The sequence below is a fragment of the Salvelinus alpinus genome, chromosome 23 (genome assembly GCF_045679555.1).
Source record: "Salvelinus alpinus chromosome 23, SLU_Salpinus.1, whole genome shotgun sequence".
Lineage (NCBI taxonomy): Eukaryota > Metazoa > Chordata > Actinopteri > Salmoniformes > Salmonidae > Salvelinus > Salvelinus alpinus.
Genome location: NC_092108.1, coordinates 48,140,518 through 48,167,366, shown reverse-complemented (window position 1 = coordinate 48,167,366; position 26,849 = coordinate 48,140,518). Strand labels below are relative to the sequence as shown.

Genomic DNA, 26,849 nt, shown 5'->3' with positions numbered 1-26,849 from the left:
ATATCATGCAAAATGATTTCTAAACTGAAAGATGTGCTAAAGGAAAGAATGGTGTGATGGTCAGACACTGAGGGACGGTTTCCAAGACAGATTATAAATACCCAATGCGTTAGCATTTACTTTTAGCCATAATACATAAACCCTGAGAAAGTTCTGTGGATTAGATCCCCCATGTCCATGTGATATTATTCATTGTGATCTGAAAAGCAAAACCGATCCTAAATCACAACTACTGTGAGATGCTCTATATGGCCCCTGCTTGTGGTTTCTCTGCGGCCGCAAGCACTAAAACACAGTTGCAATGTCGCCTTCCTAGGTACGTTTTTTTTTATTGTAAACGTGGTAACCACAGTGCAGTTGACAATACTATTTTATTTTCCATTTTGCTGTTGAGAGTACTGAAGGAGATCCGGTAAACAAAAACTAGGAAAGAGTAAGGCCGGGATTCAATCAAAGGCGCGTTGTAGGAAAGCTCATTGCAAGGGAACAATTTGCCTGTTAAAAGGCAAAGTCTCAGACGCTGCGGATGTTGGCTCAAGTGCTATGCTGTCGCCTTTGATTCCCGGCCCAAGTCTTTGTTGGGTTGATGTTGTTGACAAGTGTTCTGACAAAAGCAGCCTATAAGGGCTTTTCACACCTGAAAATGTGCATGTTTGATATACAGATTTTGCAGAGTATAGGATCATTATAGTAAATTTGTAGGTTAAAACCCTTCTCCAGGTATTGTGAAGATCTCTGCAGAATCTTGACGCTATCTCAAACATGCCATTATCCCAACATTTGCTTCCCTGGGATGTGGTTAGCTATGAAAAGGCTAATGGGGGGGGGGGGGGGGGGCAAGGTTAACCTTAAACAAGCCTGCTCTTGACCAAGTTAGCCATCACAAGCTGCTATGGTTAGCCCCAAACCAGGACAATGCCTATTCTGGGAGGCTAACATTCATCAAGAGAGCTTAGGCGCTAGCTCGCTACCGGTTCAACACAAGGCTAATCTGCTAAACATTTTGAGGGATTTAAAAGTCTGAAAAGCCCTTCATTACAGACACACGTTCATTTAGAACTTATTAACTGAGACAATCTCAGCAGTCAAATCAAGAAAGGGCTTATGGCTCATGAGTTCTTCGTGGCTAAAGGATATGTAATGCCATGAATGAATACATTAGGAAATAAAATGTCATAACTTATCAGACCTGCTGTGCAGTTGGGGGAGGGGGGTGGGTACTGGGGTAGCCATGGAAAGGGTTAATTAAACTTCAACCACAGTATAACAACGTTTCAGAGACTAACACCACAAAGGATTCTAAACACTCAGTGTGAAGATTTGAGGGTATATATATTTTTTTCCTTTCTTTTGGTAGCTAAATATTTCATTATTGATATTTTACTCATAGAAATGTTCACATGTACACACGCTGACACTTGTCACTAGTAAGGAGTGGTGGGATTGGGACCTTTATTATTTGGTGGAATTCACTCTTGCCGGCGCGCAACAAATATACTGTGTATGCAAGTAAGAATATAATTAGCTAGAATAATAAATCACCATGCCTTGTAAACCAGGAAGTGTTAACAGAGCCTACCCACCCTCCCCAAAATAAACAAGATTTTTTTAATTATTTTTTTAAAGACAAAAGTTAAGACTAGATTCTCTCACTGGCTTCTTCAGTCTTCAATCCACATGTGTCACCAGTCACTGATGCCATGGGGTTTGGGTGTGTCTTTCGCGCCACCAAGGAGTTGGTTTCTCGAGGTGGGATCGGCTAGCGTACTCCAAACCCAGGTGCAAATGCACTAGAATGGGTCGGAATATTCACGTCTTCTGTGGGCCTGGCTTGTCTGGTTGGTATAGTTGGTCAGGGGTTTAAACGGACCACGTTTTGGGTTGGCAAATGGAGTGTCAACATATGTTGACTGGGTTGGTGTTATGCGGTCACTGGAAAGCCATTCCTTGTTCTTCAGACCAGGGTGCTCCACCTTCGCACAGTAGTTTGGGCATATGAAAATCCTGCATGGTTTGCCACAGTCACACAGATCAGAGGTGAATTTACTAGTTGGCTAGTCTTTGCAATTTTCCCCTTCTCCCTATCAACCAAAATTACGTGGGCAAACTTGTGTGACTGCATCAGGGTTCCTGTGAGACTTGGGCGACGTCTCGATTCTCCACCCTATCCCAAAGAGTGCACTCGTACACTCCCCCTCATGGATTTCAAAGGAATGGACTGCTGTGAGGAATATGGTGGAAACTCCTTCCAGGCATTCTTGCACCAATCCAATGCATGAGTGAACACTTCAGGAGGTTGGAGAATCTGAAAGTAGCCTTGGCTAGCCCGGGGAGTGGAGGGATCCAGATTGAGTTTGTGTGAAGGTGGGGGACCTGTGTGTGGGGGGCTAGTGCAGGTAATCGTCCACAGCAGCGAAGGCGCAGGAGCCACTTCCAGAGTGTGCCATGATGGACAGGCACTGGGCGGCCTGTCCCACAGCCTGGGCCAGAGGGGGCTGCTTGGGCAGGTTATGAGTCTCTGTGGGGGAGGGTGGGTAGAAAACAGCCATGTAAGGACTACATATCACTCCCATAGGCAATGCATAACACTCACAAAATAATTTTTTAAAAAGGTAGCTAAGGACACAGCTGAATGAGTAACTTGGGGGGGGGGGGGGGGGCACCCATAGGCAACGCATAACACCTCCACATACACAAAACAGTAGCTATGGACACCGCCAAATGACTAACTTCTTTACCATGACTCAAATCAAAAAATTATAACTTTCCATTTATGACCACGTTGGTAATTAACCGCTCCCTCATTCGTTGGCATTTTCAAAAGGAAAACGATAACGCCCCGGTCAACGCAAAGCTATACAGAATTAGCATTATTCTAATCAAAATGCTAAATTTACAGGGCCAGTTTCCCAGACAGAGATTGAGCCAAGTTCTAGACTAAAAAGCATGTTCAATATAGATTTTCCATCGAAAGTGCTTCTTAGTCCAAGACTAGTCTTTAAATCGGTGTCTGGGAAACCACCCAAGAGTGTATGCCCCAATGATGTACAACACTTGACTGCTGGCCTAGGAATTGGTTGAGGAGAGGCTCTGACAACCAGTGACAACCAGAGGTGGTGTAGCTACCTAGAATTGCACTGTTGAGTGTGGAACACACCGGTTCCCTCTGGATAGAGTCCAGCTGGTAGCCCACTGGGCTAGTCCACGGGTCCGAGTAGGCCAGCAGACTGAATGCATCCTACAGGAGGGAGATGGGACGTGATAAGGGACATACAAATAGAGGAAAAAGACAGCCAAGAAGAACAGGAATTTGGAAGAATGTAAAAATCGTCGCAGGGTAGAGGCAGGGTAGCAGAAACAGCTGTTAATGAGAGATGGAAACAGTGAGTCATGGTACAGTAACCTCAAATTGTACACTAAGTTCAAAGTTGACAACAGATCATACACTGAACAAAAATGTAAATGCAACATGTAAAGTACTGGTCCTATGTTTCATGAAATAAAAAATTAGGTCCATATGCACAAAAAGCTTATTTTGCTCAAATTTGTTAAATTAAACCACCCACCTGACAGACATATCAAGAAGCTAATTAAACCGCATGATCATTACACAGGTGCAATGAAAGGTCACTAAAATATGCAGTTTTGTCACAGATGTCTCAAGTTGAGGGAGCGTGCAATTGGCATGCTGACTGCAGGAATGTCCACCAGAGCTGTTACCAGATAATTTAAATGTTAATTTCTCTATCATAAACTGCCTCCAACGTTGTTTGAGAATGTGGCTGCATGTGGTGTGAGGCCGGTTAGACATGTACCCACGCCAGCCCAGGACCTCCACATATGGCTTCTTCACCTTCACCTGTCTGAGGGTGGGGGGAGTATTTCTGTCTGTAATAAAATCCCTTTTGTGGGGAGAAACTCATTCGGATTGGCTGTAAAACCTTGGATGCAGCCATGGGTGGGCATATCCCTACCCACTGGAGAGCCAGGCCCACCCATGGCTGCACCCTGCCCAGTCATGTGAAATCCATCGATTAGGGCCTAATGAATTCATTCCAATTGACTGACTTCCTTATAGGAACTATAATTTAGTAAAATCTTTGAAATTGTTCAGTGTGGTAGTGTACTGCTAGAGAAATACTGTTTTGAGATATTGGATGTAGTTGTAGACTATGTGCAGTGCTGCAATGTTAGACGCAATGTGGTGCGACGTACACGCAATACATTGAGCCATTTATCTGAAGTCGTTTGAACATAATTGATGGAGTACCTGGAGCCATTGATCTGAAGTCATTTGAACATAATTGATGGAGAGTACCTGGAGCCATTGATCTGAAGTCATTTGAACATAATTGATAGAGTACCTTGAGCATCTTCTTGTTGACCGAGTTCTTGCCGCATTCTCGGCGTAGGTGCTCACTCATGCTCTGGAGCTCCCGGCCAAAGTGGATCATCCTCTCTATGGCTGCCTGGCTTCCCCCGCACAGCTGCCTCTTGGACTGGGCTGACTCCACCTCTGTGGACACAGAACCAATCAAATCGTGCACGTCACACGAGGACATCGCATTCAGCCACTCAGAGGGTTGCTTTGAAAGATGCAATCATGTCAGTTGTACAGCCTCTGTTTTTGTAAAAAATTACATCAGAATATAAAAAAAGTGCAATCTGGGAATCTACGCAATGATCATTTAAATTTTGGCTATATACACCCATTGGTATCTTGAATAATAAGTTATGCCCTGTGAGTTTAGCACAACTGTCTTATCGTAACCCCCAAAAGATGCATTACTCCATTGTTGACATTCGTTTGTAAGCAATGTATAGCTTCAAAATGTTAAAAACTATCATGTGCATGTCATGGACTGTCACTCACCCATGTCTGCGTCACAGTCCTCTGTCTGGGCTCCGTGTTTGGAAGTGCCATTGAAGAAGCCATTGGAGGAGGACTCGGTCACTCCGTTGGTGAAGTGGTCAACCTCCATGTCCACATCAGTACTGGGGGGGGGAACAGTAGGTGTGTTTGAGTGGATCCGTTTTAAAGATTAGAAATTCTATTTTATTTGACAGACAAATAGACAACTTAACATTCATACATTTCAACACACATTGACATCACACTTCCTCAGATCCACATTTCCAAGTCTCTGCCCCATAAGACTTCAGTTGTTTGTCTTTAGCTCCCCCCAAAAATAATTTATATTTCAATGAAGCATTTGATTCTTCCATTCTCGTAACATTGGAGTATCATTTGAGTTCTAGTACTTATAATCTTGATAACTAATTTGTTATTAGGAATGCAAGCCGATTTGTAAATTCTAAGTTTTGCGCAGTCCCACTGCAATGTAGGTCAATCTTAAACTTGCGTTTTTTGGGTTGTGTGATACGTTGTGTCAATACCTTGTTTTGCAGGTAAAGGTTAAGCAGGCTGTGCAAGACTGTTGGTGTTTACCGTTGTTTATTTTATCTAGTGTTGGATGCATGTTGAGGCGTTTACAAGCTACCTAGTATTGAGTAGGGTGTTCAGTACATAGTCTTATGCTCATGTTCAGTACATTATAGCCTTGTGCATGTTCAGTACCTGGCGTTGGGCTGCTGCAGGCTGTGGCTGCCATTGAGGGAGCTGAGCTCAGCAGCGGGTGCAAGGAGGGCTGGGCCCGGGGGGCAGGGCTTGTGACTGTGGGGGGAGGGGTGGGTCTTACTGGACATCACCCCATTACAACAGCCACCGTCAAATCCTGGGAAGCAACCAGGACAGTCAGATGAAAAACACCATACAAGACACAAAAAGATGAATGGCAAGCTAAATAAAGTGCACCTTAAGTATTTGACTAAATTCATTTGATCCAGGACTGGGTCATGTTCATGGATAAGGTTTAGAAATGTTTTGCAACAAAACAAGAAATGCAATCCTTTTGGACAAGTGCAGGTAGTCCCTCCCTGTTTGTTAGTGTTCTTCCGTTTGGTACCTATTGAACACGCCCCAGGGTCATAGTTATAACGGCACACTGTAGCAAAACATGAAACGGGACAATTTCAAAAATAACCTTCCTGTTTCAGCCTGTTAAGTGCCTAATGAACACAATTAGGTGTGAATATAAACTGAACAAAAACATAAAATGCAACATGTAAAGTGTTCGTCCCATGGTTCATGAGCTGAATGTCCACCAGAGCTGTAGCCAGAATTTCATGTTAATTTCTCTCCCATAAACTGCCTCCAACGTTGTTTTAGAGAATTTGGCTGTATGTCCAACCGGCCTCACAACCACACCAGCCCAGGACCTCCACATCCGGCTTCTTCACCTGTGGGATCGCCTGAGACCAGTCACCCGGACAGCTGATGAAACTCGGCTTGCACAACCAAAGAATTTCTGCATAAACCCTCTGAAGCTCATCTGCGTGCTCGTCCTCACCAGGGTCTTGACCTGACTGCAGTTTGGCGTCGTAACTGACTTCAGTGAGTAAATGCTCACCTTCGATGGCCACTGGCACGCTGGAGAAGTGTGCTCTTCATGGATGAATCCCAGTTTCAACTGTACTGGGCAGATGACGACAGCGTATGGCACCGTGTGGGAGAGTGGTTTGCTGACGTCAACGTTGTGGCGAGTGCCTCATGGTGGCAGAGGGGTATGGTATGGGCAGGCATAAACACTACGGACAATGAACACCATAGAATTTTATCGATGGCAGTTTGAACGCAGAGATACCGGGAAGAGGCGCATTGTCGCGCTGTTCATCCACCTCCATCACCTCATGATAATACATGGCCCCATATCGCAAGGATCTGTACACAAGTCGTAGAAGCTGAAGATGTCCCAGCTCATCCATGGCCTGAATACTCAGACATGTCACCCATTGATCATGTTTGGGATGCTCTGGATCGAAGTGTACAACAGCGTGTTCCAGTTCCCACCAATATCCAGCAACTTCGCACAGCCATTGAAGAGTGGGACAACATTCCACAGGCCACAATCAACAGCCTGAGCAACTATGTGAAGGAGATGTCGCGCAGCATGAGGTGAATGTTATCACACCAGATAGATTTTTTTTTTTTACGGTATCTGTGACTAACCAATGCATACCTGTCATGGGAAATCCACAGATTGTTCAGTGTATCATACCTGTGAGGTAGGCCTGGGAGCCACTTGCTTTCTGTCTGGGGCTGCTGAAGGGGCGGGGCGAGCCCGTGTAGCTGTCCTGGGACTTGGGGCTACGGCCTCCCAGGCAGCGCACCTCGCTGTCCGTCCCATTCACCATCTCGATGAACTGTCTCACCCTGAGAGACAGTGGGATTAAGTGGACAGGGGGAGGGTTACAAAGATTAGGCCTATCCAATACAACCGTCAACCACCACATTAAAAATACAGCATCAATTAAGTACAGAAATACCAACAGACAAGGCTGCACATCAATGTACAGTCTTGCCATTAAAGGGTAAGTTCAGGAATTTACAACCACTTCCAGGGTGAGGAACCATCTAACAACAAGTTGTAATATCCTGAGCTTCCCCTTAGAAGGTACAGTTCCTAAATGTGGCAAAATTGCCTATCCCTCGCCATTACTCACTTCAGCATAAATAAGAGGTTGGGGTTACTCTCCAGTAGGCTGGGGTACAGCTGTTGGGTGGTCTCAATGGCCTCTCCCATTCTGCCTGACAACACCAGCTTCTGGATCTCTGCAAGCACATCCCATTTACATATTGGGAGGAGACTTAGTGTGACATGGCATTTCCCCATTCGTCTCCAAGGGTACGAGAGCGGCAACATTTTAAAGTGTTACGGACAATAATTTATTCTAGGCCCATTCCATTTTGGCCCCTAGGCAGACGTGTCCTTAAGAAATATTGTAATGGCTCCACCTATACCAACTACCCATCAAGTACTTTTACATTTTGTGAATATAGCATATAATTCTAATATACTCAAAGCAAATACACAAGTCAATGACAGGACACACCCTAAACACATCTTTCACACAAGCATGACTCACTCTGTCGGTTTTTAATGGAGGCCAGTTCCTCATGCACAGCCTGGTCTGTGGATTTGGCAAAGGCTTCGGCTGTGGCACAGTAACTATGGTGGACCAGGTAGGATGCCACCATTCTGTGGAGACAAAGAGGTGGGAGAAACAGAACAGCTCAGAGAGAGAAAATACAGATTACAAATAATGATATGCTGCCTTCAAATGCTGTTGGGAATTTGGAAATACGAGGTTCAGACTCAGAAATAACCACTTAAAAACAAGTTGGGAAATTTGAGATTTAAAAAAAGGTGGCAATAATACAAGTCAAACCAGTTGCAAAGGCAGATGGGAAATGTAGTTTCCATTGGTGTGTACAGCTACAAGGGAAGGTACTTACTTCTGGATCATGGACTGCCACTCTCCCTCCCTGTCCCCTATGGGGAACCTGTCGATCTGGGCCTGGATCTTAGTCCGCCACTCGCGCATGTAGTCCTCGATGTCGAACACAAATGGGTGCTGGCCAAAGTTGGCATCCACCACTTCCCCAGGGGTCTGCAGCCCCACTGTGGGGTACAGGTTGGGCTGGGGGCACAAATATACTACGATGATTTGTTAAATCACAAACAAATGCTCTTAAAATGTTGGATGCATGGTTCAAACATATGATCTTATTTTCATCAAACCACTCGAGGGGAAAAGTTCCATATAGCCTCAACCACAAATGAGTGAGTGAGTGTATATAATACAATTTCACAAGCAAGATAGGTCAAGGAGCCGAGTTGATACCAGGTGTGCATTCACTAGGAACCAAACGAAACTGGGAGGGACCTACCTGAATTTGTCCGCTTAAGAAACGTTTTTGTTCTCCGTTGCAAAACATTTCACTACAGTGCGCAATAATGAACACACTCCAGGACGGGTTATTTTATAAAGGAGCAGATAAACAAAACCACAGCGACATGGTTCAGGATCCTCATCTAACTGACTGATATATATATATATATACACACTGTATCTTAGTTTAGCTGGGAAAGTTGGAGTCAAAAGAACTTTACGTCGTCAGCTGTGTTTGAGCATTCAACAAACGCTTCAGACCAGGTAGCTATTGCTCTTTCCAAAGTCAAGACAATATACCGTTAAAAAAGAGCAGAACTTGCCATCCATCAAGAAAGACTCAACCATTACTTGCATGGGGGGGGGGGGGGGGGGGGTGCAACTCGATATTAGGACGGTGTTCCTAATGTTTTGTAGACTCAGTGTATATGGCAAGGTAAACGATCCCGGATAACATTTACAAAGGGGGAAAGACATAGGACTATCCGTACCAAACTTTAAGATGGGACAAAATGTGCCTGGAAATACAATTTTAAACTGGTTTAGACATGATTCTTCTCCCCCATGGCTGAGTAGTGACAAATATGGTGTCTCATATTGGCCTGGAAGAGGTGGTCTTCACTGATATGACCCTTAAAACGCTTTGGTGCTACTATTGCTCACAATTTCTATTTGCCGCCAAGCTTTTTAAATTAACGATTAAAAAAAGAACGATGATTGTCCACTTAACTAACTGAATATGAACCCCCACATTATTAACTGGAACAGATTATGGAAAAATATGACCTTGACATCCCATAATCCAAACCACCAACTTATTCATTTTAAATTTGTTCAGACAGTATAACATTTTACAATGAAATTTGCCTCTGGCAGAGGGGGGGGGGTTATGTATGCATTTATTTGATTGTTTTTGTACCTGTAACCCCCCTCTGAAAAATGACGACTGAATAAAAGGTTGGTCACAACAACAAAAAAAGCAGTTCAGGAAATTAAGTGGAAGTTATGGAATGCGAGTTTTACATTGGCATATTCAAGAAATAAAAACAATCCCATGACGACTTGGGTTGCATTCTCATTCGGCATACTCTGGTAGTTCCCGCCGCGTTTCATGCCTAATGAACATGACCCTGGAGTTAGCAGCGGAGGGATTTCTCAAAGCCCGTTTCATGGTCTAACAGAGAAAGGTCAGCTCCAGTGGAGTTGACGCACATCACCGTAGAGCCCAGAGAAACATGAATGCTGGCTTGTGGCCAACAGTTTCTGCTCAATGGATTATTGTTTTGGCTAAAGCAGTCGTATTTTATCCTCAAACAAGTGGTCATTCTGCTGGTAGGGGGACGGCGCAGCCAGCGCTCACCCCCCACCTCAGTGCAGCGAAAAAAAGCAGACATGTAAATTACACATTTTTTGGGAACTTTCAAATGGCATAAATTATTCAATCTTCACATATTTGTTTTATATTTCAGATCCTCCAGGCAGCAAACACCATTCAAAATATGCATTGTTAACATTAAAGCTACAGTCTGGGATTTGGGAAGCTGTACAATGTTCAATTAAAATTATTGACATTTACCCATTGATTCTTTAAGAATTGAATGCATAAAAGTCCAAATGAAATTAGAACAACTGTCCATCATAAGCCAAACTATCACGTTTTATTACTCCACCCATTGTTTACTTTGTTGTTTGTAAACAATGTTCATCTTCAAATAGGGTTCAAACTGGTAGGCCTGATCAACAACAACGAGACAGCCTATAGGGAGGTCAGAGACCTGGCCGTGTGGTGCCAGGACAACAACCTCTCCCTCAACATGATCAAGACTAAGGAGATGATTGTGGACTACAGGAAAAGGAGAACCGATCACACCCCCATTCTCATCGACAGGGCTGTAGTGGAGCAGGTTGAGAGCGTCAAGTTCCTTGGTGTCCACATCAACAAACTAACATGGTCCAAACACACCAAGACAGCTGTGAAGAGGGCACAAAAAAATAACTATTTCCCCCCCAGGAGACTAAAAAGATTTGGCATGCGTCCTCAGATCCTCAAAAACGTTCTACAGCTGCACCATCGAGACCATCCTGACTGGTTGCATCACTGCCTGGTATGGCAACTGCTCGGCCTCCGACCGCAAGGCACTATAGAGGATAGTGCGTATGGCCCACTACATCACTGGGGCCATGTTTCCTGCCATCCAGGACCTCTATACCAGGCAGTGTCAGAGGAAGGCCCTAAAAATGGTCAAAGACTCCAGCCACCCTAGTCATACGGCCAAAGGGGGCGGTGTTGCAATCTATTGCAAAGATTGCCTGCAGAGTTCTGTTTTACTATCCAGGTCTGTTCCCAAACAATTTGAACTTCTACTTTTAAAAATCCACCTCTCTAAAAACAAGTCTCTCACCGTTGCCGCCTGCTATAGACCACCCTCTGCCCCCAGCTGTGCTCTGGACACTATATGCGAACTGATTGCCCCCCATCTATCTTCAGAGCTCGTGCTGCTAGGCGACCTAAATTTTAACATGCTTAACACCCCAGCCACCCTACAATCTAAGCTTGATGCCCTCAATCTCACACAAATTATCAATGAACCTACCAGGTACCACCCCAATTCCGTAAACACGGGTACCCTCATAGATATCATCCTAACAAACTTGCCCTCCAAATACACCTCTGCTGTTTTCAACCAAGATCTCAGCGATCACTGCCTCATTGCCTGCATCCGTAATGGGTCAGCGGTCAAACGACCTCCACTCATCACTGTCAAACGCTCCCTGAAACACTTCAGCGAGCAGGCCTTTCTAATCGACCTGGCCGAGGTATCCTGGAAGGATATTGATCTCATCCCGTCAGTAGAGGATGCCTGGACATTTTTTTTAAATGCCTTCCTCACCATCTTGAATAAGCATGCCCCATTCAAGAAATTTAGAACCAGGAACAGATATAGCCCTTGGTTCTCTCCTGACCTGACTGCCCTTAACCAACAGAAAAACATCCTATGGCGTTCTGCATTAGCATCGAACAGCCCCCGTGATATGCAACTTTTCAGGGAAGCTAGAAACCAGTATACACAGGCAGTTAGAAAAGCCAAGGCTAGCTTTTTCAAGCAGAAATTTGCTTCCTGCAACACAAATTCAAAAAGGTTCTGGGACACTGTAAAGTCCATGGAGAATAAGAACACCTCCTCCCAGCTTCCAACTGCTCTGAAGATAGGAAACACTGTCACCACCGACAAATCCACTATAATTGAGAATTTCAATAAGCATTTTTCTACGGATGGCCATGCTTTCCACCTGGCTACCCCTACCCCGGACAACAGCACTGCCCTCCCCTCTGCTACTCGCCCAAGCCTTCCCCATTTCTCTTTCTCCCAAATACAGTCAGCTGATGTTCTAAAAGAGCTGCAAAATCTGGACCCTTACAAATCAGCCGGGCTAGATAATCTGGACCCTTTCTTTCTAAAACTATCTGCTGAAATTGTTGCCACCCCTATTACTAGCCTTTTCAACCTCTCTTTCGTGTCGTCTGAGATTCCCAAAGATTGGAAAGCAGCTGCGGTTATCCCCCTCTTCAAAGGGGGGGACACTCTTGACCCTAACAGCTACAGACCTATATCTATCCTACCCTGCCTTTCTAAGGTCTTCGAAAGCCAAGTCAACAAACAGATTACCGACCATTTCGAATCCCACCATACCTTCTCCGCTATGCAATCTGGTTTCAGAGCTGGTCATGGGTGCACCTCAGCCACGCTCAAGGTCATAAACGATATCTTAACCGCCATCGATAGGAAACAATACTGTGCAGCCGTATTCATTGACCTGGCCAAGGCTTTTGACTCTGTCAATCACCACATCCTCATCGGCAGACTCGACAGCCTTGGTTTCTCTAATGATTGCCTCGCCTGGTTCACCAACTACTTCTCTGATCGAGTTCAGTGTGTCAAATCGGAGGGTCTGTTGTCCGGGCCTCTGGCAGTCTCCATGGGGGTGCCACAGGGTTCAATTCTTGGACCGACTCTCTTCTCTGTATACATCAATGATGTCGCTCTTGCTGCTGGTGATTCTCTGATCCACCTCTACGCAGACGACACTATTCTGTATACTTCTGGCCCTTCTTTTGACACTGTGTTAACAACCCTCCAGGCGAGCTTCAATGCCATACAACTCTCCTTCCGTGGCCTCCAATTGCTCTTAAATACAAGTAAAACTAAATGCATGCTCTTCAACCGATCGCTGCCTGCACCTGCCCGCCTGTCCAACATCACTACTCTGGACGGCTCTGACTTAGAATATGTGGACAACTACAAATACCTAGGTGTCTGGTTAGACTGTAAACTCTCCTTCGACTCACATCAAACATCTCCAATCCAAAGTTAAATCTAGAATTGGCTTCCTATTCCGCAACAAAGCATCCTTCACTCATGCTGCCAAACATACCCTTGTAAAACTGACCATCCTACCAATCCTCGACTTCGATGATGTCATTTACAAAATAGCCTCCAAAACCCTACTCAATAAATTGGATGCAGTCTATCACAGTGCCATCCGTTTTGTCACCAAAGCCCCATATACTACCCACCACTGCGACCTGTACACTCTCGTTGGCTGGCCCTCGCTTCATACTCGTCGCCAAACCCACTGGTTCCAGGTCATCTACAAGACCCTGCTAGGTAAAGTCCCCGCTTATCTCAGCTCGCTGGTCACCATAGCAACACCTACCTGTAGCACGCGCTCCAGCAGGTTTATCTCTCTGGTCACCCCCAAAACCAATTCTTCCTTTGGCCGCCTCTCCTTCCAGTTCTCTGCTGCCAATGACTGGAACGAACTACAAAAATCTCTGAAACTGGAAACACTTATCTCCCTCACTAGCTTTAAGCACCAGCTGTCAGAGCAGCTCATAGATTACTGCACCTGTACATAGCCCATCTATAATTTAGCCCAAACAACTACCTCTTTACCTACTGTATTTATTTATTTATTTTGCTCCTTTGCACCCCATTATTTCTGTCTCTACTTTGCGCTTTCTTCCACTGCAAACCAACCATTCCAGTGTTTTTAGTTTTTATTTTACTTGCTGTGTTGTATTTACTTCGCCACCATGGCCTTTTTATATTTTTATTTATTTATACATATATTTGTTTGCCTTCACCTCCCTTATCTCACCTCACTTGCTCACATTGTATATAGACTTATTTTATTTCACTGTATCATTGACTATATGTTTGTTTTACTCCATGTGTAACTATGTGTTGTTGTATGTGTCGAACTGCTTTGCTTTATCTTGGCCAGGTCGCAATTGTAAATGAGAACGTGTTCTCAATTTGCCTACCTGGTTAAATAAAGGTTAAATAAAATAAATAAATAAAAATACACTGTTCGCACGGCAAGCGGTACCAGAGCACCAAGTCTAGGTCCAAGAGGCTTCTAAACAACTTCTACCCCCAAGCCATAAGACTAGTGAACATCAAATGGCTACCAGACTACTTGCATTCCCCCCCTCTTTTACACTGCTGATACTGTTATTATCTATGCATAAGTCACTTTAATATTTCTACCCACATGTACATTCAAACGTTTGGGTTCACTTAGAAATGTCCTGGTTTTTGAAAGAAAAGCACACTGAAGACCTGGTACAACGCTGGGTACTACTCCCTTCACAGAACAGCCCAAACGGGCTCTAACCAGAATAGAAAGAGGTGCACCGGGGCCTTCCACTCCTCTTTGTATTCTGGTTAGAGCCAGTTTGCGCTGTTCTGTGAAGGGAGTACACAGCTTTGTACCAGATCTTCAGTTTCTTGGCAATTTCTCGCATGGAATAGCATTCATTTCTCAGAACAAGAATAGACTGACGGGTTTCAGAAGAAAGGTCTTTGTTTCTGGCCATTTTGAGCCTGTAAATCGAACCCACAAATGCTGATGCTCCAGATACTCAACTAGTCTAAAGAAGGTCAGTTTTATTGTGTCTTTAAAATCAGCACAACAGTTGTCAGCTGTGCTAACATAATTGCAAAAGGGTTTTCTAATGATCAATTAGCCTTCTAAAATTATAAACCTTTTAAAATTATAAACAACGTGCCATTGGAACACAGGAGTGATGGTTGCTGATAATGGGCCTCTTTAAACATTTATTATTGAATATCTACAAAGACGTTTCCAGCTACAATAGTAATTTACAACATTGTCTACACTGTATTCCTGATCAATTTGATGTTTTTTATTTAAAAAGTGCTTGTCTTTCAAAAACAAGGACATTTCTAAGTGAACCCAAACGTTTGAACGGTAAATTGCATGTATTACTTCAATTACCTCGACTAATCGGTACCCCCTGCATATAGCCTCGCTATTGTCGTTTAACTGCTGCCCTTTAATTACTTGTTTTTGTAGGTATTTTTCTTAAAACTGTATTGTCGGTTAACCTGTTGGGGACAAGGGGTGATATTTTCACTTTTGGTGAAAATCGTATGATTTTTAAACGGCCTCGTACTCAATTCTTGCTAGTACAATATGCATATTTTTAGTACCATTGGATAGAAAACAACCTCTAGTTTCTGAGTGGAAACTGACTTGGAACACAAGTCATTTGGCAGCACTTTCCCTGAGCAGGAAGTAGAATGCAAGATCTATGCTCGCTTCAACGCTCTGCCTATACATGGTCATGCCACCTATGACCCGAAACACACCTCATACGCCTTCCTCTGGGTGTCAAGAGGACGTCAGAGGAGAAATTTTGTGTTTATCTTGTTCTGACGTGAAATAAGACCTATTTCTTTGACGTGACCGTCCATTTCCGGAAGTCTGAAGTGCGCGACTTTGAAGAGAGATTGTGTTTTGTTTTGCTGCCGTTTCGGATGTCAACTATCTCCGGCTCGGATTTGATTTGATAAATGAGACCATATCATCGTAATGTATGTTTTTTCAATATAGTTTAATCAGATTTGAATTTTTTCGGGAGTTTTGCCGTGTTCCGTCGTGTGACTTTGTTTACTTGGAGAGATCCGTGCCACGCGACTAGTACCCATGCTAAATGAAGTGGGAAAGGTACCATTCTGAATGGAATGAACGACTCATCTGGACTAAGGACATCTTGATCAACATTCTGATGAAATTTCAGCAAAAGTAAGATCCAATTTATAATGCTATTTCATATATCGGTCGTGCATGTGAACTGGTCGTGGGCGCCCAGCTGGTTCTGGCTGGCGTGGCTATGCTAATTTAGCGCTACATTTTGTTTTCGCTATAAAACATTTAATAAATCTGAAATATTGTCTGGAATCACAAGAATCCTGTCTTTCAATTGCTGCACAGTATGTATTTCTCAGATATGTTTTATGATGAGTAATTAGTTATTTGACGTTGGTGTCTGTAAATGTTATGGCTGCTTTCGGTGCAATTTCTGATTGTAGCTGAAATGTAATTTATGATTTATACCATAAATATGCACATTTTTCAAAAAAAACATATGCTATACAATAAATATGTTATCAGACTGTCATCTTATGAAGTTGTTTCTTGGTTAGTGGCTATATATATCTTTATTTGGTCGAATTAGTGATAGCTGGTGATGGAGTAAAACACTGATGGAGGTAGAAAAGTGGTGTAATAGATTTACATATTTTGTCTTCCCTGTAAAACATTTTAAAAATCGGACATGTTGGCTTGATTCACAAGATGTGTACCTTTCATATGCTGTATTGGACTTGTTAATGTGTGAAAGTTAAATATTTTTAAAAAATGTTTTTTTTTGAATTTGCCGCTCTGCCTTTTCAGTGGAATGTGGGAGGAGTGCCGCTAGCGGCACCCGTGGCCTAGACAGGTTAATAAAATGTGATACCATCTCTTGGATATCGTGAAATGTTAGTCCATGCAGCGGGAGTGTGATCAATGAACGAGGGGGATTACATTGCCCTAACCCCATCCCTCAGCTCAGCTATGGACCAAAACAAGTGGCAGGGGTGTCGTTTAGTTTTTTTTTCAAATCCCAGAATGTAGCTTTTAAAGACAAAATGGCCGGTGGGATAATACTTACCGGTAGATCGGTAAAGGCTATTCCTAGAGTACAGGAGAGAAGATAAAAACATGAACATACATTTCTTCATCTCTGACTGAATATCCTATGTTGGGTACAGGAATGCATGATGCAGCATATCAATTCAAACCATGGATGTTCAATTGGACAAAATGTTGCCTCTAAAATACATTAAAGGGTGGGATGAAATGTGATATGCTAAGAAAAGTATAGAAATGTGCCTTTACGAGTCAAATTATTCAGACCAGGATGAGACAGAACAATATTGTGTGTCATGTGTTTACATGTGGCGTGTTGTTTGATATGTTGTAAATAAATAATTGTTAATAAAAATTAAAAGGTGGGGCAGGCATTATGTGTTAGCTCAGAGTGTGTACATTTTCGTTTTCCGGTTCCAAACTCCAGAACTAGCCTAAGAGACCGTTGTCCAATTTAGGGAACCCCCCCCAATAACTCCACAAAAAGTTCAACTGAATGACACGGCTTGAGTTACATAATGAATTATTACATTAATTCAATTAATTTTTATGTTCTAGAGCAGGTGTGTTCCATACCTAAGCTGTGGCCATTCTTTGTGTAGAAACAGGTGTTGTTGATGAGGTTGACGCAGCAGCCAATCACGTCGCCTGTAGTGAACGTGGGGCCGTAGGGCTGCCCCGTGCCGGAGGAGCAGAATGAGTGGCCGTCATCTCCGTGGTAACCATACGAGTGTTTGTCCCAACCTGAGAAAAACCGCACAGACATTGTCGTCACTCTGAAAGACGCCTCGACTTACAATATAAACTGAACAAAAATGTAAGCACAACATAGAAAGTGTTGGTCCCATGTTTCATGAGCTGAGAAAAAAAATAAAAAAATACCCAAATGTTCCATATGCACAAAAAGCATATTCCTCACCTGTGCTGGGAACAATAAAACACCACTTTAAAAATTTGCATTTTTGTCAAAACACAACGCCTCCAACATCGTTTTAGAGAATTTGGCAGTACGTCCAACTGGCCTCACAACCACATGTAACCACGCAGGGGGGGGGGGGGGGTTGCTGAGGAGTATTTCTGTCTGTATTAAAGCTCTTTTGTGGCAAAAAACATATTCTAATTGGATGGGCCTATGCACTAAAGGCCCACCCATGCCCAGTCATGTCAAATCCATAGATTAGGGCCTAATTAATTTTTATTTTATTTTTTAAACTGACTGATTCTTATATGAACAGTAACTCAGTAAAATCTTAGAAATTGTTGCGTTTATATATTTTCAGTACAAGTACCTCTTCTCTATAAGATAGTACTTTATTAAACCCCAAAGAGGAAATGTGTTTGCACTAACCATCACACACTAGAAGCAACACTTCACCAATGCATCTTAAACTAAATGTTCAGATTAAAAAGGCTCACAGCAGACGATAAGGAGTATCCGTTTTACACCTGGGTAAAATATAGGCCTATCGATCTGCCATGGCACTGGTTAGATTAGAAGCTCACATTTATTTCAGTATAGGTTTTTAAAAGCTATGACCTAACATGTGTATTGGAGTGTTACGCTAATTAGGTCTTCTGCTATAAATGTCAAAATAATTTAATAATGTTCTCATTTGAAAACTCATACATGTATTAGGTTTCCTAAGAATTAGCCACATTACATTTGACACTTATGTGGGTAACAGTTTTGTTTTTTTAGCAAGTTAGCAACTAGCCATTAGTGATTACTTAGCAGTGCCAGATCATGGCTGTCTGCTGTTTTATACGACTGCGCTGCATTGCTATGCCGTGGCCCTTTGCTGGGCCCGCCCTGTGTCCTGAAGTGTTACAGGATGCATCTCAAATTGCACCCTATATAGTGCACAAGTTTTGACCAGAGCATGTGGGGCACTATATAGGAAATAGTCTACCATTTGGGCTGCAGGCCAGTGTCAGAGAGAGACACCCTGCACTGCCAGATAAACAACCCCCCCCCTCCAACATGTGACCCTGTCCCAATGGTGTCATGTCAGGCCAGATAATAAGCAGCCTGTCTGGCTTCTAAGGCCACACCCACACGACTTTCAGACAATACATACTCAAAGAAAATAGACAATCCACTGAAACACACACAAGAGTATGTTCATCACCAGCACGTCTTCCAGACAATACACACACACACAAAAACGAATTCACATAACGCCCCATCGCAGACAGGGACAATTCACAAACCAAACCGTCTTCCAACACACCCGAAGACCAAGGCAGAGTCAACCTTGACACAGAAGCTATAGCTTTCAACATAGTCGCCTTACCAGGGAGTCTGTTCATGTTGACACCTTGAGCCGAGAGACCGATACCCATGTACCTGATAAACAGAAAGATAGCAGGGTCAAAATGTGTGATGATCCAGGCATGTTAACAGTTATAAGGTATTGGTTCCGCTGGCTACGGATATCTAAACTGCCTCAAGGGAATTTCATGAATCACACCAACATGATGACACCCTCATGCAAAGGTCAATTCCTAACTGTCCAGAGACGTGATAAGCAATGGAAATCAGGGGTGTGTTCATTAGTGCACACCATAGCAAAAGTTGAATTGCAAATGAAAAAGTGTGTTTTAGGCAAATTCAATTTACTCCCTCCCTGTTTTTGTTCCGTTTGGTTCCTAGTGAATACACCCTAGGAAAGAGTTGATAGGCCGATTAGTTGGGGGGGGGGGGGGGGGTCTAATCTCAGAATCGTTAACCATTACAGGGAACTGATGAGACGTCCTCGATTGAACAAAATATTAACTGTAGACTATGATTAGTGAAGTCAAAAGGGGTTTGCGTGGGTAGAGCCCAATTCTGTGCATCAATCTTACCCATCTCGGCCTTTACTGATGATTTTCACCTCAAAGTAGTAGACCCCGCAGGCAGCTGGGATGGGATGAGTGGCTCGTACGGATGCCGCATCTTTAGGGGTCTTTCCATGACCTGTGGGTGGATGGAAGCGATGGCATGAATGAAACAAGACACCCTGTAATCAATTCAACCCCTAGCTCTTACCCGTAGGCACCGCTTTAGATCTGAAACCATTGGATAGGCGTAAGTAGTATGGCAGAAATTCCCTCTGGCCAATCAGACGGCAGCAATTACAACTAACATATTGCTTAAACCTATCAGATCTACTAGAACGCGGAGAAATTGGAATTCAGCATTAGGTGAACAGGGGGAAAAAATGCTTTTTCCCCCTAGCGCTGAGCGATTAGTTCCTTTTGAGGTCGATTATATATTTTTTAAATCCCTTTGGAATAATTTTTTCAACATTAATTGCACGATGCGGGTTGAATGCTGTAACGGAACAATTAATAAAGAGTCCCATGATGGTAGTGAATGCTTATCACTTAACCATCATTTATTCACATGACTTTAATAAAATATTTACATTTGTTTTTTTATTATTATTATTATTATTATTTAATTCCAAGTCATCTATAGAACTGTTGCCTATGCCCTAACAAAATGTCTTTCATGAATGCTGAATACCAACTATCAAAATCACTTAGATCGTGCATTTCAGGTAGATACCTTGAAGCAACTGCTCTATCCCTCTCAATTGGGCATTCTGGCTTCCTTCGTCTGCCTAACAAAGCAGGTGTGAAAGAAACAAAATCAGACAAGTAGGCGCGCAATGGATTACGGTCATTGTAGTTCATAACCATTTCTTCTGCACTAAACTACTGTATGTCGACTATTTGGCCTGTTGTGAACTACAACTCCCTCCGTCACACAGTTAAGGTTCGATCTAATTCCTGTAGAGAAATTGCATGATGTGCGCATTGAGCTCACAGGAAAAAAATACAAATAGAACGAGATGTTCAAGTAGTAGCTAAAAAAAATTCAGTTCATTCAAAACCACTATTTTTTATTGCGTGGGGGGAGGGGGAATTCTAATCCACAACAATGGTTAGCCCACATTAGTTGACCACTAATGAGGTGTGGGAGAATATTATTATTTATACATCTTTCCTACATGTGACAGCAGAGTTTTTATTAACACCCACCCGATTGATACTGTGCAACTCATCAGAACATTCTGCCAGCTCGACCTACTTCGATTTCAACAACATTCATTTGGGAAGGTTGTTTTGGGAAAGCCGTTAGAATTGTTCATTCAAAACAGCGCAAGATGACCAAATTACGCTTTGGAAAGATTGCGGACCAAAAAGTAGATTTCTGGTTTAAATATCCATTGTTAACTTAGCATTTAGCGGTAGATATACTTTTGGTCATGTAGTGTGTGGACACCTGCTTATCGAACATCTCATTCCAAAATCATGAACATTAATATTGGGTTGGTCCCCCTTTGCTGCTATAACCGCCTCCACTCTTCTGGGAATGTTTTCCACTAGATGTTGGAACATTGCTGCGGGGACTTGCTTCCATTCAGCCACAAGAGCGTTAGTGAGGTCGGGCACTGATGTTGGGCAATTAGGCCTGGCTCGCAGTCGTTGCTCCAATTCATCCCAAAGGTGTTCGATGGGGTTGAGGTCAGACCTCTGTGCAGGCCAGTCAAGTTCTTCCACACTGATCGACAAATCATTTCTGTATGGACCTCGCTTTGTGCATGTGGGCATTGTCATGCTGAAACAGGAAAGGTCCTTCCCCAAACTGTTGCCACAAAGTTGAAAGCACAGAACATCATTGTATGCTGGAGCAATAAGATTTCACTTAACAAACCATAAAAACAACCCCAGAATTCCTCCTCCACTAAACTTTAGTTTGCACTATGCATTGGGTCAGGAAGCGTTCTCTTGGCATTCACCAAACTCAGATTAGTCTGTCAGACTGCCAGATGAAGTGTGATTAATCACTCCAGAGAAAGCAATGCCATTGCACCAGACTCCAATGGCGGAGAGCTTTACACCACACCAGCCGACGCTTAGCATGGTGTTCTTAGGCTTGTGTGCGGCTGCTCGGCCATGGAAACCCATGAAGTTCCTGACGATCAGTTTTGAAAAGTGATTGACATTAACCTGTTTATCCACTTGTCCTTCAGACAAGGTGACTGAAAATGTGTTGTTTGATGCAAAAAGACACTTTATAAAAACACAATTATTCCATTATCATTATTACAGAGAATCAGACCATGTATGCTACCCTCTGCCTATTGGCTACTTAGCTTATGCAAAATTCAACTGGCCCTTTCAGACAAAAAAAAAATTGTACAGATCCATATATGGCAATGGTCTATTTGCATATTGGCCTACTGCAGCACCGATTGGTTATGGCGCACGGGCCCCGAGTGGTGCCTGTCAATGCAATAGAATCCAACGCCGATGCGTTCTGGCTACTCCAAAATCTCTCGCATAGTTTGTTTTGTTGCATTGAAAGTGGCTAATATTATGTTGACTCGACCACAATTGCCACAGTTAAGGGAAACGTTGATAGTGTTAACGGGGGAGGGATGTAGAAAGTTGAATGAAGTTCAATCTCTTGCTTCTCTGCGTGGGCTGATATTTCTTCTGCGTGGAAGTCCCAGTGGAGCTTTGCGCACGTGCACAGCTTAGAGGTAACATTGTACATAACCTAACAGCTTTGGGAACAGACTTTTCTCATCAATCATATAGCCTAGATTGAAAATAGCATTATGGATGATTGACTTGCCCAGATGGTTTCCAAAACCTACCTGGGCCAGCAGCCCATGTCAAGCCCTGCATGATCCATAGGTAAGGCTATATAGTGCATAGTCTACAGGTATGCCCGTAATGTAATTCTGAAGTCTAATACATCCACAGTACGATTTCAGATGTCAAATTAACTACATTGTCTTTTGTTGAATTTATATAACATGCAAACCTTACTTGGACTAGATGATGCTAAACACTATGTATCCATCAGTTTCAATGGGGGAATTTACATTTGAAGGCATACCGCAAATTCCACTATTGTGGCTAACTTCACCAGAGAGGAAGAGGGCCAACTCTGCGAAAATCTCTCCCTCCTGCAGGTGGTGTTTTGTATGGAGGCCAATGAGTGTTGAATTTGGCCAACAACAAAGAATGTATGGCTTATTTCCTACATGAGGTTTATTTGATCTAATAGAAGTTTCATATTGCTTAAGTGGTTACTAGTGTACTACTAAGTAGGACACGTGACATCCCGGCAACACTGAGAAAACTTTATCGGAGTTGTCTTGAGATGACTATTCATGGCATGAGGCTAGTAGTATAGCATCCCTCGCCATTGAATACAGGTGGTTGAAATCAACAACCCTCATCGAATAATAAAAAAAGTATTTCAATAATGAGATGTATCCACCAACACAAAGAAAGGATAGGCGGGAGCTAGACAACCCGCCATGCCGCTTTGTGGTCAACGACTCCCATTGTTTGGGCGAAGAGACATGCATCTTGTCAGTATATCTATAATCTTTGGCCCACCCATCCCTGTGAACATAATGACATGCCCTAAAGTGTCAGTCTCAAGTGACCCGTTGTCATCCAAGTGTGTTCGTTTAAAGTTTGCGCTATGCCTGCCTGATGCATCAAGGAGCCAGGGTTCCAGTTGACTGCTCCTACAGTTTTGCGTCAGTACTTGCCCAGAAAGACAATTTCCATAGAAGTCCGATTTGAACATTCCTAATAAGGACAGTCATCACCTTGGTGCACAAAACATTCATTGAATTATTCAAATTGTCACAGAGGCTTATTTCCCCCCAGCCATTTCCTGGTTGTTAAATTCTAATAATTAGCCTAATTTCAGTTTGTGACAAAACAAGCTAGTGTAGAGAATCATTGTACCATCTAAACCACTGAAATATATTTTCCATAACCAAAAATATTGTATTTTCAGCTGTTTGAAGCTGTTGCACAAAACAGAAAGAAGCAAAAATTAAACTTAATGTGAAGCATATAAATAGAGCACAGAACAGAGATACGGCTTTTTAGCCATGCTTTCAATGAGAATGACAGATCTATAAGTCATTCCTATGTGAATTTAGTCAGGTGACCGCAAAAAAACATATCGCAGCTTTATCATTTTATATTCATCCAATATCTGCCAATGTTTTTGGATCGTGGCTGCTCCCCTGTGCGCACCGAGTTCAAGTGCGCATGTCAAGTTAGGCTGTGTAAACCGGATATAAAAACGGTCCATGAATCGGCATATGCAAACGCGAATAGATTACTTTGAAAACAAAAGGTCAGGCATTGTCTAGTTCTTATTATAACCTCAGTGGTATGTATAAACACAAGAGGATGTGTAAAGCCACGATGTTCTCTAGACACATCACATACTATGAAGAGATTGTTTAAAGGGTAAAATGCATGGCCTACACACCCAGAAAGGAAATACACTGTTACACCTTGATGTAGTAGGCCTACATCAAACACGGGGAAAAATACACTTCAGATACCTTTAGTTGGTTGAGGTACAAAGCAAGAGTCTTGATTTTCACTCCAGCCATTGACTTACAGTTGCTACTTCCTAAAAATCCACCATGACATAGCAACCGATTGAATATAGTACCTAATATAGGGCATACAGATCCGAAATGGGTAATGCTGAAGAAGCACATCTAGGCTAGCTAACTATAGGCCTATAGCTAGACGACAGCCTACACAGGATAAGGGCTTTGCTTTTAGGTGTCGTTTTTTGTTTTGTCAGCTTGACAAAGCTAGCTTGCTGATTTATGTGCCAATTTAACTAGTAGGTTAAGTAGTAGATTAATTAATTTGTGAACCCTGGGCCCTTGATAAATAAAATAAAAAAACAAGCTAGCAGTGGGCCCTGGTATTATAAATCAGTTAGCCTAATCAGCTAGGGTTACGGGAGGTTTTGGCCGGGGTAGGCCGCCATTGTAAAATAAGAACTAGTTCTTAACTGACTTGCCTAATTAAATGAATGTTAAATAAAATAAAAATTACAAATCAGCGGTTGTGACATGTTTATTTACGGACCTGGTCGAGTCCATCTATGCTAAACAGCTGAAAAACAAATAAGCTAGCCAGTTAGGTAGCAAGGTACAACTGACATGTCAATTATGTTTAAAAAATATATATTTTTAAATCAACTTTTGCTAGTTTTGACAAACAGTTAGCTAGGACTGCAGTTCGTCCAACTGGAAAGCTCGCTGGCGTAACGTTGCTACTTAACGTTCTTGTTTTGGCTGGGGATTTCGCCAGCTGGTTTACAAGATAGCGTATTGTTGTTGATCATTACCAACCTAACTTAGTTAACATTAGCTTGACTGTTTTTAGCCAACTAGTGCTGTCAATTCGTTTTGAGAACGATAACTGCTAAGATTAACTGCGAACGTTGGCTAGCTAAGAGTACGGCTAGTTAGCCACTGACATGTAACCTTAGCAAAGTAAGCGGATGACGCTAGCTAACGTTAGCACTCATATTTAATTTAATTCACGCGTCATAGATAGTTACCTTTATAGTGCACTCGAAGATTGTTCTGAGAGAGGCCAATGTAACTGAACTTGTCCTTCGGGCTCCAGGATCGAGGAAGCGGGGTTTCAAGTTCGTTTACCGCTGGATAGAGCCGTCTGAGTTGCTGGTTGAGCTCATTTTCCTGCTCGTTCAGAGCCGAGTCTCCGTGAACAACAACCGACATAAGAAACCCACAGCCCGATGACTGTCCAGACATGGCGAACAAACGGGTTTATTTAAGTTAGAAAGACGTGTCAGCCACCGATTCAAATAACGTGACTAAGTCAAACGCCTCCACAAACTGTCAAGTATTTTAAAAGCTAACCCTGCTAGCTAATGCTAGCCACAAAACAAGCTAGCAAACTAAATACGCGTATTGCAAAAATGGCTCAATATCTGACATTCGCTAAACACATACAACGACAAATTTAACGAAGAAAACCCATCTCGCTAAAGCGTTTTTAGGACAAACTGAAAATATACGACACGATTTATCTCGCAGATATGATTAGAGCTGGTAGACATCGACACAGTATGGCTAACCTCGATCTTTTGTTTGTTGTCGGTGCTAATCCACACATTTGATTGGTTTAGAGGAGGTCCAGTCACATTTCCTTAAGGACTGGAAAGAACATGCTCAGACACATAACAAACATCAATGTATCCCTCAATGTTCTACCAGGGGTTCTATCCTCACAATGTTCAACAGTTTATTATCTTTAGGCTAATTGGTCTGCAGAAACCCCAACTCTAAATGAAGTAGTTTTCTCTTGGAAAATGGTGAAGTAGTTCAATTGTAATTTCTTCATCAAATAGGGTAGCTAATGCAATGCCAGCAATGACTGTAGGAAGTGGGGTAATTTGAGGTCTAGTCCTACATTTCCATCACTGTGGAAAATGAAAAAGTTATATAAATGAATAAAGAATCGAACGAACATCATTCGTACATTTTATTTACTATTAACACTGTGGTCACACAAATGAAATAAAAATCTATATAATAGTCACCTAATAATGCAAATCCAAGTTGAACCTAGCTCACCTACTACATTTTTTCAAATGCTGTCATCCCCCAGGATGATTAGGCCAACTCTTCCTACACAACAGAGATACTTTCACAATTTGCAGCTCGTTTACAGTTTGTTTACAATGAATATGTTTGAAGCTAGTATTAACTGTGGCTTAATGTAGTCTGTCCTGAGTCTGACTAAATGAAACCTGGATGCAGGGGCGTCATGACCCCATTATTTTAGAGGTGGTACACGACGTACATGAGGATGGACGGGAGGTGGTCCACACGACCCCCCCCCCCCCCCACTCAAATCAAATGTATTTATATAGCCCTTCTTACATCAGCTGATATATCAAAGTACTGTACAGAAACCCAGCCTAAAACCCCAAACAGCAAGCAATGCAGGTGTAGAAGCACGGTGGCTAGGAAAAACTCCCTAGAAAGGCCAAAACCTAGGAAGAAACCTAGAAAGGAACCAGGCTATGATGGGTGGCCAGTCCTCTTCTGGCTGTGCCGGGTGGAGATTATAACAGAACATGGCCAAGATGTTCAAATGTTCATAAATGACCAGCATGGTCAAATAATAATAATCACATTAGTGGTCTAGGGTGCAACAGGTCAGCACCTCAGGAGTAAATG

At 42.8% G+C, this 26,849-nt stretch overlaps 1 protein-coding gene across 1 annotated transcript; it reads right to left on the bottom strand.

Annotated features, from left to right (window-relative positions):
• Nucleotides 1-1,432: 1,432 nt before the first annotated feature.
• ranbp9 (RAN binding protein 9) lies at nucleotides 1,433-25,751 on the bottom strand. Its single transcript, XM_071362599.1, has 14 exons — nucleotides 25,199-25,751; nucleotides 19,642-19,753; nucleotides 19,089-19,141; nucleotides 17,371-17,538; nucleotides 16,817-16,839; nucleotides 8,357-8,541; nucleotides 7,987-8,099; nucleotides 7,564-7,672; nucleotides 7,119-7,273; nucleotides 5,579-5,735; nucleotides 4,874-4,995; nucleotides 4,365-4,516; nucleotides 3,127-3,238; nucleotides 1,433-2,518 (listed from the first exon to the last, which is right to left on the bottom strand). Exons 1-14 carry the CDS (start codon nucleotides 25,413-25,415, stop codon nucleotides 2,388-2,390), a joined length of 1,809 nt encoding a protein of 602 aa, XP_071218700.1. The 5' UTR covers nucleotides 25,416-25,751; the 3' UTR covers nucleotides 1,433-2,387.
• Between the last annotated feature and the right edge of the window lie 1,098 nt (nucleotides 25,752-26,849).

Coding starts and splice junctions, on each gene's coding strand:
- ranbp9 (XM_071362599.1), bottom strand. CDS start 25,415: ATGTCTGGACAGTCATCGGGCTGTGGGTTTCTTATGTCGGTTGTTGTT. Junction 16,840..17,370: donor AAAGAATGGCCACAGCTTAG/GTATGGAACACA, acceptor CCTGTACTCTAG/GAATAGCCTTTACCGATCTA. Junction 7,274..7,563: donor AACCTCTTATTTATGCTGAA/GTGAGTAATGGC, acceptor ACTGTCTCTCAG/GGTGAGACAGTTCATCGAGA.